Source organism: Somniosus microcephalus, chromosome 5 (genome assembly GCF_052327205.1).
Source record: "Somniosus microcephalus isolate GS21.2 chromosome 5, FLI_Smic_1.0, whole genome shotgun sequence".
Classification (NCBI taxonomy): Eukaryota; Metazoa; Chordata; class Chondrichthyes; order Squaliformes; family Somniosidae; genus Somniosus; species Somniosus microcephalus.
Genome location: NC_140991.1, coordinates 283,295,433 through 283,309,442, shown reverse-complemented (window position 1 = coordinate 283,309,442; position 14,010 = coordinate 283,295,433). Strand labels below are relative to the sequence as shown.

General features: G+C 42.7%; 1 protein-coding gene across 1 annotated transcript in view; it reads right to left on the bottom strand.

The window, feature by feature from the left end:
* Positions 1-14,010, bottom strand: part of capn7 (calpain 7) — a 38,346-nt gene that overhangs the window by 1,579 nt on the left and 22,757 nt on the right. Inside the window, exons 15-20 of the mRNA XM_085989032.1 lie at positions 11,058-11,193; positions 9,122-9,197; positions 6,466-6,611; positions 5,056-5,118; positions 3,147-3,277; positions 943-1,026 (exon numbers count right to left, since the gene is read on the bottom strand). Of these exons, the coding sequence (XP_085845158.1) occupies positions 943-1,026; positions 3,147-3,277; positions 5,056-5,118; positions 6,466-6,611; positions 9,122-9,197; positions 11,058-11,193 (636 nt within the window). The remainder of the gene's footprint in view (positions 1-942; positions 1,027-3,146; positions 3,278-5,055; positions 5,119-6,465; positions 6,612-9,121; positions 9,198-11,057; positions 11,194-14,010) is intronic.

Genomic DNA, 14,010 nt, shown 5'->3' with positions numbered 1-14,010 from the left:
TTCACGTGGGTGGAAAAAAAAAGTAGACATGTCCCTGCATCAGATGACCAAAACCAGTTGGATATTTTTTCTTGTTCTCTATTACAGATTTTAAAAATGACTAAAAGCACATGTTTTCTAAAAGGCTGCAAGAGGATAACTACAGCATTTCTGTAGTGCTCCCCACATACAGAAACACGTCTCCGAGCACTTTACTGGACCAAGGTGGAGATGGAGCAGGAGGAAGCAGAGTCAAAAACGGGCTAAGTGAAGCTGCAAGGGAAGTAATGGAGGGGTTTGGAGATTAGAACTCCAGAGGAGTACACTGGCTGCTGGTGGTGCAGACAGGGAGCCAGGACACTGGTGCCAGAGGAGCAGACAGGGAGCCAGGACACTGGTGCCAGAGGAGCAGACAGGGAGCCAGGACACTGGCTGCTGGTGGTGCAGACAGGGAGCCAGGACACTGGTGCCAGAGGAGCAGACAGGGAGCCAGGAGGACACTGGTCCCAGAGGAGCAGACAGGGAGCCAGGAGGACACTGGTCCCAGAGGAGCAGACAGGGAGCCAGGAGGACACTGGTCCCAGAGGAGCAGACAGGGAGCCAGGAGGACACTGGTCCCAGAGGAGCAGGCAGGGAGCCAGGAGGACACTGGTCCCAGAGGAGCAGAGGGTACAGACATATATATGGGGGTGAAACAAGGCCATGGAGGGATTTGAAGGATCAACTCATTCAGGCAGGTGGAGCCAGTGGCTCTTGGCAAGGATGGGATGGGGCCACAGATGAGCTGGCACAACTGACAAAGCAATAGCCACGAACATGAATCGATTCTTTTTACTCCAAAGTATTTCAGGAACTTGCAACTTTAATAAAAAATATAGCTGATGCTACTAAATGTGTTTAAGGTGACAATGAGAACAAATTCCATCACTGGAGACCGTACAAATAAAAAGCAGAAAACAATACCTATAATCGCCACTGGGCTTTTTATGGAACTCCGTGTCTCCTGCTGTTGAGACAGACACCATTTCAAATCCAACACTGTATTGCCTGCAAAGAGAGGGAAAGTGGGTAAATAACAAATAAGCTTCAAGAAACAATGCATAATTCAAAGAATGTATTTATGGTTATTTGTAATCTCAATTGGTTGGTTCCTGGTGCAGTGCCCCAGTCCCCTCAGAGTGCATATCCTAACTCGCACCAAATGCTATTCACCCCTGTGCTCGCTGAACTACATTGGTTCCCAGTCCACCAATGCCTCAGCTTAAACGTCGTCATCCTTTTCAAATCCCTCCTTGGCCTTGCCCCTCCTATCTTTAACCTCCTAAAGCCCTACAACCCTCCGAGATCTCTGCGTTCCTCTAATTCTGGCCTCTTGCGCATCCACCATTTACTTCACCCCATTATTGGCAGCTGTGTTTTCAGCTGTCGAGGCCCCAAGCTCTGGAATTTCTTCCCTAAACCTCGGTGACTCTCCACCTCCCTCTCCTCCTTTAAGACAGTCCTTAAAACTTACCTTTGACCAAGCTTTTGGTCATCTGTCTAAATATCTCATGTCGTTCGGTGTCAAATTTTGTCTGACATCGCTCCTGTGAAGCGTCTTGGAACGTTTTACTATGCTAAAGGTGCTATATAAATGCAAGTTGTTGTTGTCGTTACATGGGCTCAACTTCCCAACACAGTAAGCTCCCCATCCTGCCCCTACTACTTGGGATTGAGAAGGCATGTTTGGGGTAAGGTACAGACCCCTCCCCAAGCAGAGGAAGAGGGAGGAAAAAGTCACCCAATATTACTTAGCGTTAAGACAGAGGAATATAAGATAGTTCGGGGAATGGAAAAGGTTAACCCAGAATACTGCTACAAAATTAAACTCTGGGAGCAGGAGAATGGGCCAATTTAGTAAACAGCAATTTTAAGACTGATCTAGGAAGTTTCTCTTCAGAGAGGAGTCAACACTTGGAATGAACTCCCATATAGAGTAGTGGAGGCAAAAATACTGGAATCATTCAAGAACCAATTAGATACAGCAGTGGGGGACTGTAGGGCACTTCTGGATGAATTAAGATGGGCCGAATGGCTGTCCTGATCTGTATGTAACTTTTGATCTTGTGACATATCTATAATACACAAAGACTTGCACATAGGTTCTGTGTCACATTTACTTCCTAAAACACTTTCCCCATGCACTCTACCAACTCTGTAAGCAACACCATGAGCTACTAACTAATCCATACCCATCTTTAGCTTCCCAAGATGCATTTACACAGCGTTAGGGGACCCATGTACATGACAGGACATGCTCCTCTCCCAACCTTCCTCATTTATATTTCATTACTTACTCCTTGAAATTGAAGAGGTATTGCAGTTTTAATAAGAGGTTTAAGAGCAGAGAGAACATCTCGGGGAAACAAACACACGCATGACTCAAAGAGTTCTCCACATTCTGAAGTAGCAAGATTTATTAAGTGCAAGCAGGAAATATTTTGTGCTGAGAACACGCTTTGCTCCCTGAAGATATTCCCATTACAAGGGAGGATTCTTTTTTGAAAAGGTGCAGGGATGCTGTGGAAAGTTCCTGATTTATTTTTACACAGTAAATTATTTCAAAGTCTGAACAGGCTGGGGCTCTTTTCTCGAGAAGAGTGAGGGATAACCTAATAGAGGTCTTTACAATTATGAAGGGGTTTGTTAAGGTAGACCGAGAGAAGGTGTTTCCACTTGTGGGGGAGTCCGAATCTAGGGGTCATAAATATAAGATAGTCACTAATAAATCCAATAAGGAATTCAGGAGAAACTTTTGTTTAGAGAGCAGTTAGAATGTGAAACTCGCTACCACATGGAGTAGTTAAGGCGAATAGCATAGATGCATTTAAGGGGAAGCTCAATAAGTACACGCGGGAGAAAAAGGAGATGCTGATAGAGTGAGATGAAATAGTATGGGAGGAGGCTCGTGTGGAGCATAAGCACCGGCATAGACCATTTGGGCCAAATGGCCTGTCTTTGTGCTGTAATTCTATGCAGTATATATTACAACGTTTGATGTAATTTTCAACCTTGAAAATAAAAGCAGAGCATTTTACTCTTTTATAAATATATAAAATATCAAAAATAAACAAAGAAACCAAACACAGTTCTTCCTGAACCCAAGGTTCTTTTGATTCTTCACTGACCTTGGCCCCCGCAGTTCGATCAGCAATGGCCCGGTTTTCTCTGCAGTGATCTGGTACACTGGATTCATCTTGTAGGTGTCTCTGTAATTCCCACATCCGCCTGCAGTCTGACCTTTCCACTGACCATTTACCTGGCACAAACACACACACACAAAGCTTTGGTACTGCAAGTCATGGAAGTTTCAGAACACACATTTCAGTATCTGCTACACTTGCAAACAGATTTTGAAAACCAATTCAATAAAACTTTCATCTCTGGTAGTTCTGCTAGATCAAGGACTTCCATTTTAAACTACAGGACTGAACATAGATAGAAACATCAGCTGCAATCATTTGGATATTATCAGTAAGCAGTGAACCATTCGTATGAGCAGTATGTAACGTTACAGTCTGGATTAGCTAGGACATGCTCAGAAACCTGCATCAATAATGAAATACATAGAAATTACACCACGGAAACAGGCCATTCGCCCATCAGTCCGTGTTGGCGTTTACTCTCTACACAAGCAAATAGTCCTAATCACGGTTACCTGCCCTGTTCCCATATGCATTCATCTCCTTTTCCTTCATCCACCTATCCAATCTAATCTTGAATGTTAACATCGTTTCTGCCTCAACCACCAACCCTGGAAGTGAATCCACAGCCTCAGAACTCTGCATATAAAGAAATGTCTCCAGCCCTCTGTTCTAAATCTCTTACATTTAATCTTCTATCGATGGCCCCTCATTCTTGACCCCTCAACTCCTGGAAACAGTCTGCTTCTATCTACCCTGTCCCACACTTTCATAATTTTAAACACTTCTATTAGATTGCCCCATAATCTGCGTTCTAACAAAAAAAAAACACTAAATTGTGTGCCCAATTATTAAGAAGCCAATCTCATGCAACTCAAGTGAATCGTAATAGATTCAAGATGATGGTCATTAATTATCAGGAGTGTAATTATTTCCTTTATATGTTAGTTATGCTGTAAAGACAATTAGGATATGTAGAATAGACAGCATGTTATTTTCTAGGAAAAAGTTCCAAGAAAATAATTACATGATGAAATTTAGAGGCAACTAGACTGAGCAGTGAATTCCCCAATATTATGAGTCCCGAGTGCAGTATGCAACTCAATCTGCAGCAACTGGAAATATTGCACCCAGATTAGCAAACTCATCCATGGCACATTGAGGGTTAAGATGGTCATGTGCCAAAGATGGTTATTTACTGAGAAATAATATGCTGCCTTTTACAGGCTTACTGACAATAGGTGAGTTCTAAGGAGGCATTAGACACGGAACAGTAACCAAACTTTCTCTTCTGGATGTGGGTGAATTTCTAAGATTCTATGGGGGAGTGGGACTAATCTTCGACGGGCCAAATGGTTTCCTTCTGTGCTGAAAGAAGATTCTAATGCTGTGGAATCAGAGTGTTATCATAGAAATTTTCTGTTTTTAATTACGGATTAATTACAGACCAACACTGCCCTCTCTTACTCTTCGAGAATCCAGAACTGCCTTGACTGGTTTAACTTAATGAAGGTTAATCATTAACCTTGAAGGAAAGTTATCGAATGGAAGAAGACGGCCAGTGTAAAACGCTTCCCTGTGTTTAGGGAGACGCACTGCACCTTGCAGCCCCCATGAACCGACGGGACCCTTCACAAGCCTGAACTGCGTGTTAGATCTGTGACTTTAGGTTAGATTACTTGCAGTGCTACAGATCTCCTTCAGTTGACAGTAGATTTATTGTGAGTAAATTTTTCCTGACACCTATCTTATACTATTCCCAACCAGAACAGGATACACAGTACTTAAAAAGTATTAACGTTTTACTCAAAAGCCCAAACATCTGAAGATATCTACAGGTGCATATACAACTTTTAATTTGAAGTTTGCGTAGCTTGGTGCCAGAAACACTCACCCGCTTATAGTGTGTGTATGGAAATGGGATCTTTGAGAATGTAAACTTGCACATGGAGTAAACCTGTTAGAGGGAAAAAAATCCCGTAACTGATCAACATAATTTCTGTCTGTTGTAAAACCCAGCATGTTGTGCCAGTAGATCAGAGTTGGGAAAAGTTAATACACAGCTTAATGAGATGCTTTGTATACTACAGATGTGACAGTCCAGGGAATCACAGTTTTTAAGGAAACAATTCAGCATTTTTTTCAGTTTTAGTCACTTTTTTTTAATTTTTTTAAATTGTCATCTTTTTCCTCTCTTCTGAAAGCATCATTCCTTGTTAGGGTCCAGTCACCTTCTGGTACCTCACACTAGTGACATGTGTGAGCCCCGACAGTGAGTGGCAACAGGCTAGCCAACCTCCTCCTTAACCAACCCTTTCACCCATGTATAGCTTTCCCCAATCTTTGTACTTATAAATCAGGGTTACTCCGTGGCCTTTGGCTATTGTTCCAAACCATAACTGTCCTATCTTCGTACTGTCAGCTGTGGCTCAGTGGCTGCACTCTCGCCTCGGATTCAGAAGGTTGTGGGTTCAAGTCCCACTCCAGAGACTTGAGCACATAATCTAGGCTGACACTTCAGTGCATTACTAAGGGAGAACCGCACTGTTGGAGTTGCCATCTTTCGAATGAGACGTTAAACAGAGTCCCCACTTGCCCTCTCAGGTAGATGCAAAAGATCCCATGGCACTATTTTGAAGAACAGGGAAGTTCTCCCTGGTGTCCTGGCCAATATTTGCCTCTCAACCAACATCACTAAAATAGATTATCTGGTCACTATCTCATTACTTTTTGCTAATTGGCTGCCATATTTTCTACATTACAACAGTGACTACACTTCAAAAGTACTTAATTGGCTGTAAAGGACTTTGGGATGTCCTGAGGTTGAGAAAGGCGCTATATAAATGCAAGTCTTTCTTTCTTGGTTTCATAACCCACTATGGCCCCTTTCGTCTCCAGCCCTGCCAGTCTCTTCCAGTCACAGGCATTTCTCCCATCACTCCCCCCTCCCCACGTCTCCCATTTGCCTCCATTGACCCACTGCACAGCTCCCATGTTTCCACTTTTGACTCAACTCATCCCTACCAGGACCCATAATGGGCCAGAGATACAGTAGGGGCCAAATCCACAAACCAGGTATCCGTTAGGCAGGTAGGTAGGAAAGGAAGGAATTGCATTATTTAGTGCTTCATCACATCTTTCAGGATTCCTCAAAAGAACTTCACACAACAAACTGCTTTGAAGTGCAGTGACTTATGTAGGAACCAGTCTGGACATATGCAGTGTCAAAATTGACCAAAATCATTTTTAACGTTCAGTTCGTAACAGCAGTGAGAAAGCCAAAGCGATGCGATACTCTACGTACCCTGAGTGTGTAATGGATAGTGTTCTGCTTCTCGTACTGAGACACCACTAAAGTAAATGTGTTCGTCCCTGGGGTGGTCAGCTTGATCTTGGTCAGGTAATGAGGGCTGTTTATTCGAATTCCATCAATGAATGGGGGAGGATCGCCTACAAGTAAACATGACATTTGAAAATAAATTTATCAAACTAGGTTAAGAGTTCAGCACATGCCAATCCAAGAATCAGTCTGGACATATCCGGTACAGTTTCATAACTGATTGAAGATTAAGACTATAATTGCAATTAGTAACACCATCGAGAAAGCAACAGTCATACTCCGAGCATGTAATGAGTGGTAATCTGCTTCTAATACTGAGACACTACTAATACAAACATGTATCCCTGGGGTGGTCATGAGAATGAAAAAGAACATATTTAACATGCAATGAAAAAAAGTAGATGACAAGAGGGAGGCAGACTCACTACCTATTTATTAGTTTAATATAGCTACCCCAGAATATTTAAAACCTCGTTACGTTTTTAATGCAGACAGGTGTGATGCAGATTTATTACAATGACTGAACGTGCACGCAGATCAAAGATTCTCACGCACCAGCATTTCTGGTTCAATCTTGCATTTGTTCTGTTAGTGTTTGGATTTCTGCTGCTGCTCTGTTAGCTTTAATCTATTGTTAATCATTTCATTGCCTTTCTTCAGCTACATAAAAGGAGGCTTTGACCAGATTTTTAACACAACAGCAGAATGTTGCGAACAAGTTTACCACAACACTAAATGCAGTTGCTTTGCACCCAAAATGGGTTTTCTGCACAATCTTTGAATTTCACCAGTCCAAAAACATTGCTCGACAACAGACTATTTATTTGTATGACCTGTCCACTTACAGTAAGAAAATATGTCACGTAAAGGTCTGAAATCACCAAATTTAGAACCCTGAACTGAGTAGTAGTAAAAAGGTAAGGTCCAGATAACCCTCAGGAAACTACAATGACATTAATTGATACCACAAACATTTCAGCATATCCGGTATACTTGTTAGATGACATGATAAAGAGACAATGCTGGAGGTAGAGGTCTGTGGACGCTGCCACAAACTCCGTTCTCTAGCCACTATCCATCCCTCTCGCTGGCCACTGGCTGAATTAGACTGTTCGCAACCTCGTGGCCTATTTGACCCTGAGCGGAGCTACCAACCCCATATCCTCGCTATCACAGACTGCCTATTTCCACCTCCATAGCATCTTCTGTCTCTGCTCCTGCCTCAGTTCATCTGCTGCTGAAACTCATCCATGCTTTTGTCACCTCCAGACTCAACTATTCTAATGCTCCTCTGGCCAGCCCACCTTGCACCCTCCATAAACTTGAACTCATCCAAAACGCTGCTGCTGGTGTCCGAACTTGTACAAAGTCCCCTTCATCCAATGCCCCTGTGCTCACTGACCTACATTGGCTCCCAATCCACAACACCTCCATTTTAAAATTCTCATCCTCTGTTCAGATCCCTCCATGGCCTCACCCCATCCTATCTCTGTAACCTCCTCCAGCCCTGCAACCCTCTGAGAACTCTGCATTCCTCCAATTCTGGCCTCTTGCGCATCCCCAATTTCCTTCGGCCCACCACTGGTGGCTGTGCCTTCAGCTGCCTAGGCCCTAAACTCTGGAATTCCCTCACTAAACCTATCTGCCTCTCTCGTCTCCTTTAAGACGCTCCTTAAAACCTACCTCTTTGACGAAGCTTTGAGTCACCTGTCATATCTTCTTTGGCTTGGTGTCAAATTTTGTTTGATAATGCTCCTGTGAAGCGCCATGGGATGTTTTACTATGTTAAAGGTGCTATACAAATGCAAGTTGTTGTAGTAGAGATTTAAAATACAGATTATCTGGTCATTATCTCACTGCTGTTTGTGGAACCTTGTGTGCAAGTTGGCTGCTGCATTTGCCTAAAAACTGTGATTAACTCCAACTCCATTTCTACTCCACCCTCAATCACATCCCTAACCAAAAATGCCGGTTTAAAAAAAATACATTCGCTGATCTGCCATTAAACTGGTTTATCAAAAAGTCTACTTCACATATCCACTACCCTGCAGAATTAACATTTCTTTTTAACCTCAAATTTGCTTGAGGTTTGTTGATTTTATATTAATGTCCTATAATTCTACACTCCCAGTCCAAGTTAAAGAAACCCAATTGCATCTCCATTATCCATTTCTAATCCCACTTGATTGGAGGGCGACACTTGGTCTTTGCTCTCCAGGTGCAGGACCATGAGAGATCAACAAGTAACAAAAAAAAATTCCTGGGAGCCTTTTCACTCTTACCTACAGCCCACCATTCTATTGGTCTTGCTTTGTTCACTGCACTTCTCCACTCACTGCTGTGTGAATCCCATTCCTCATACAGTTTGCTTTGCTGGACCCTAAAATATTTCTGCTTTGACTTTTAAGTTACTTTTGAGCTCCTCAGCCATTGTGATCTTGGACTTGCTTTGATATTACTTTTTGTAGGAATTTATTTCGTTTCCACACGCCATTTAATGGCTTCAAAACAACCCACTGTTCTTCGCTTTAATCCTCACAGAGCTCTTCCAATAGCTCAGAAGGTTGCTCTTCCAAAATCTTGCCAGCTCTACTGCCATTTTTGCAAGCAACATACTTACTTGGATAATAAACCTTCTTCCCTCCAGTCTGGTAAACTACCAACGTTATAAATTCTCGATTGTGGGCAAAATCATCCTGTAATTAGAATATGAATTTAGCAGTTGGGTTAGAGCGTGAACAAGTTACACAGAATCATAGAAAACCTTACAGCACAGGACAAGGCCATTCAGCCCATCGTACCTGTGCCGACTCTCTGAAAGAGCTATCCACTTAGTCCCATCCCCGGCCTTTTCCCCATACCCTTTAAAAAAAATCAATTATTTGTCCACTATTATAGATTGTCCTTTGATCACCATTTCTAGTAGAGCGTTCCATATCCTAACAACCACCTGGATAAAAAAAGTGCTCCCTTCATTCTTTTGATGATCTTAAATTTATTCTCTCCAGTTACTGAGTTGCTGGCAAGTGGAAACAGTTCTTTCCCATTAAGCTCATCAAAACCTCTGCAAATTTTGAATATCTCCATCGGATCTCTCTGCACCCTTCTCTGTTCTATTGAAAAAGAGCCCCAATTTCTCTGGTCTCTCCTCACAACCAAAGCCTCACATGACCGATATTATCTTAGTAGGTCTTTTCTGTACCCTCTCCATGGCCTTGACATCCTTCCTAAATCTATATAAAGACATAATCATGAAAATTCCCTTCTCAGCCTGTGGAACAACAAAGCTTTTACAAACTACATCGTCAATGAGGAAAAACAAAGACACGGACCAGCTCATCTCTCTCAATACTCATTATTATGGATTGCTTTGTCAAGGAGTCCCATGCTACAGTCAAGTCTATAATTCTTGCCTTTTATTTTACACAAGAGCTCACAGACACAACAATCAAATTATAGAACAAGCTGCAGCAGAATGTATTTCAGCAGCAATCTGCATACATTGCTCTCAAGCTGGTTATTAGATGTGCGAGTGCGGCAGGGACTGATTTGGCCTCTTACATTCTCTCACTGCCCCCAGACTGTCCCTCACCCCAACATCCTGGTTGAAACCAGAACCTCACTGCATGGAGAATCACAGACACAGCCCCTGACCATTTTGTGTCAGTGAGTTAGAACGTCAAGAACACAGACTGCAACAGGAGTTTGCTTTCTTTTTAAAATGGATTACCCAACCCTGCCCCTTCTGTACAGCATTTAAATTCATGCCAGTAAAGCAGCTTTGCTGCGTCAGTCCACAATACTCTCAGTAAGGAGTAGAGAAAATGATTGCATATTAATGATGGGCTGGCAACCCATGCTGAATGCAGGAAAAAGGTTTACTTTGCATCAGATCGGTGGCCAGTCGAGACAAAATGTTTTGCGTGCCGCAGAATCGCTCTTCAACATAAATATCTCCTCTTGCCAATCTTCTCTCAGACGTGTTCAGTTTATAAAGTTATAGTGTCTGGTTGCAGGTGGGGCAGATCCAAACAACCAATCCACAAATCAATCCAAACTATTTCTAACCTGTTCCCCCATGGGAGTTTAAAGGCAAAGTAAATTAAATGGACGAGAACATAGACTGCCAGCTCAGAAACCCCATTAAATGCTGACTAGCTTCTACACTGCAAGAACCAACAGGAACTAAAGCATTAAGTAAACAAAGCATTAAAAATGATTTAGTAGGCACAGAAAATCAAAGAATAATCACAGAAGCTGTACATAATTATTGATAAACAGAAGAAGAGAAAAACGCTGAACTTTCCACCGGACCAGATGAACTGTATGAAGGCTTGCAAACAACATTCTAATGTGACAGTAAAGAAAATAGAGATCGAAACAGACACACAATGTGTATGGAACACATGCTGCTTTTGTAGTCAGAGAGACTACACAAGAATGAGTTCCAGGGATTCAAAATAGCATTTGAATAAAGAAAGTGCCAAAAATATTAGGATTCTAACAAAGACTGGGCAACTAACCCAATGCCTTGACGCCCTCTACTGACTGCTTACCTTGTCAGTAATGTGTCTCGTCAGTAGAACCCAAACTACAGCACCACCTTGTGGACACTGCACCTCCAGTTTGTACTGTGGGTTGTTAGCCAGGCTGTACACATCTTTTACAGGGCCTTGCTTTGCGTCCCAAGTACTGGGGGGGGGGGGGGAAAGAAGAGAAGAAAAGTTCACTGTTCAGAGCCTTTCCAGCAATGTAAATAATCTCTTACAAACTAAAAACTTCTGCAGGCAATAATAGTCAATTAAATTTCTTCAACTTCCATGGCCTGTTTAAGGTTTTTTCTTTGCGATAGATCTCTTTGGCGGGAGATAATTCAGGATCAAGGCTGCAAGCAAATAATCTGCTCCTGGGCCAGTTTCAATGACTCATCTGATTCTCTCCCTGTGACCAACAGACCAGTAAAGATGAGGAACTCACCACAGCAGGAAATCAGCAAATCTTAACACAATGGCTGCACCAACAAACTGCCACCCCGATGTTATCCTAATCAATACCTTTCAAATTGTTGCAGCTTTTTTGGCGATACAAAGTGAAAAAGTATGAAAGAATTGGGGAGCTGATTTAAAGCTGTATTGCCAGTGATAAATGGTACCCACAGCACACAATGTTGAAATGCAAGTTATTCATGGCTTGTTACCAGATAAACAACAGTCGATCCCTTGTGACTTCGCTCATGCAGGCAGAAGGACAGTCGGGTGGGGAAAGGAAAATGAGGCAAGGTGGGGTGGAGCAGTCGAGTGAGGCAGAGAGCCCGAATCAGCCTGCTGGCCAAGAGGGCCTGGAACTTTGAAAGGCAAGAGAGATCCGGGTAGGGAGGGAGGAGGAGGGGATCTGGGTTGGGAGGGGGATCACCTGGGTCAGGCACAGAATTAAAAAAGTGGGGAAAAATGATCAAAATAATTTTTAAACTAGGAAGTTAAAAATAAAAAAGTAGAAAATAAAACATGACTTCCATAGATCCAACTGGTCCATACTAGCCACGTAACATCACTGATCAATCAGCAAGGTTCCAGGCTCACGACAATATTAACACAAGATTATTACTAATTATATAGATAGAGCATACATCCAGATAGAAAACTTTACTCTGAAGAGATAGGAATTAATTTTTTTTTAAATTTATCATTGTCACAGATATGCTGGTGAATATCACATTAAATAATCACAGAAAATTTAAATAGGCCAGAGGGATTTAGAGTCATAATGGCACAGAAGGAGGCCATTCGGCCAATCGAGTCCGTGCTGGCTCTCTATAGCGCAATCCAGTTAGTCCCATTCCCCGCTCTATCCCCGCAGCCCTGCAAGTTTATTTCCCTCAAGTGCCTTGAAAAGATTGAGTGTCTCCGCTTCCACCACTTCCGTCGGCAACGAATTACAGGTCATCGCCACTCGCAGTGTAAAAAAGTTTTTCCTCACGTCCCCCCTGTATTTCTTGCCCAAAACCTTAAATCTGTGTCCCCTAGTCCTTGTACCATCAACTAGAGGGAACAGCCTTTCCCCGTCTAGCCTATCCAAACCGGTCATAATCTTGTACACCTCTATCAAATCACACCTCAACCTCCTTTGCTCTACTGAAAACAAATCCAGCTTCTCCAACCTGTCCTTGTAGTTAAGATCCCCCATCCCCGGAACCATTCTGGTAAACTCCTCTGCACCCTCTCAAGGGCCTTCACATCCTTCCTAAAGTGTGGTGACCAGAACTGGACGCAATACTCCAGTTGTGGCCTAACCAGCGCTTTATAAAGGTTCAGCATAACTTCTCTACTTTTGTACTCAATACCTCTATTTATGAAGCCCAAGATCCCATATGCTTTGCTAACCACTCTCTCAATATGTCCCGCCACCTTCAGGGACCAATGCACATTAACTCCCAGATCCCTCTGTCCCTGCACACGCTTTAAAACTGTGCCATTAAGTGTATATTGCCTCTCCCTGTTCCTTCTGCCAAAATGCAGCACCTCACACTTCTTAATGCTGGAATCTCAAGAGCATCTTGGCAAATAGACTTCAGTACCAAACCAGGAATGGTAAATAAATTGTTTCGACGGAGACTAACAGTGGAATTACTGCTACAGTACTTACAAAATGAATACAGATTGTTCAGGGGCAATTACTTTTCCAGAATAGCGCAGTCATTACAAAGGGTACATTAGTGATCGACAAATTACTGAAGATCATACAGATGATGTCAGTGCGTAAGAAATAAAGAAAATAAAGATAGACTGGCATTTATATAATGCCTTGCCACGTCTCAAATAAAAAAAATGACAATGAAACGGTTGGATTATTGTAAAAACCCAACTGGTTCACTAGTGTCCTTTAGGGAAAGAAACCTGCCGTCCTTACCCAGTCTGGCTAATATGCAACTCCAGTCCCACACCAACTCTTAACTGTCCTCTTAAGTAGCCTAGCAAGGCACTCAGTTGTATCAAACCGTTAAATAGAATAACCACACGGACTGCAGTGGATCAAGATGGCTCACCATCACCTTCTCGGGGCAACTAGGGACAGCCAACAAATGCCGGCCTTGCCAGCAACACCCACATCCCAAGATTGAATTAAAAAAGTCTCAAGGCACTTCAACAAATTCATTTTTAAGCATAGCCACCGTCATGTGGGCAAAAGCAGCCACCAAAACTTACATATACAGGAAACTTTGGTTTATCCAGAGGTTGTATGTCCGGAATACTCGATCTAACGGCAAAAATCAGGAGCCGTTTTCTATAAGTTTTTTTAGTTCTCATTCTTTTTCTTCCCCCCCCAGTCAGGCACTGCAAGGTCTGTAGCTATAGCAACAGCTTCAGCTAGAGACGCTTGCAGCTGCAGCCGACTCTTTAGAAGCTGTTGCTAAGCAACAGTGTTTGTTGTCAGATACGGAGATGAAAACCTCCGCATGCTTCAACATTAACTTTGTATGTCCGGCAGTTTTGATAGATTGGCAACACGCCG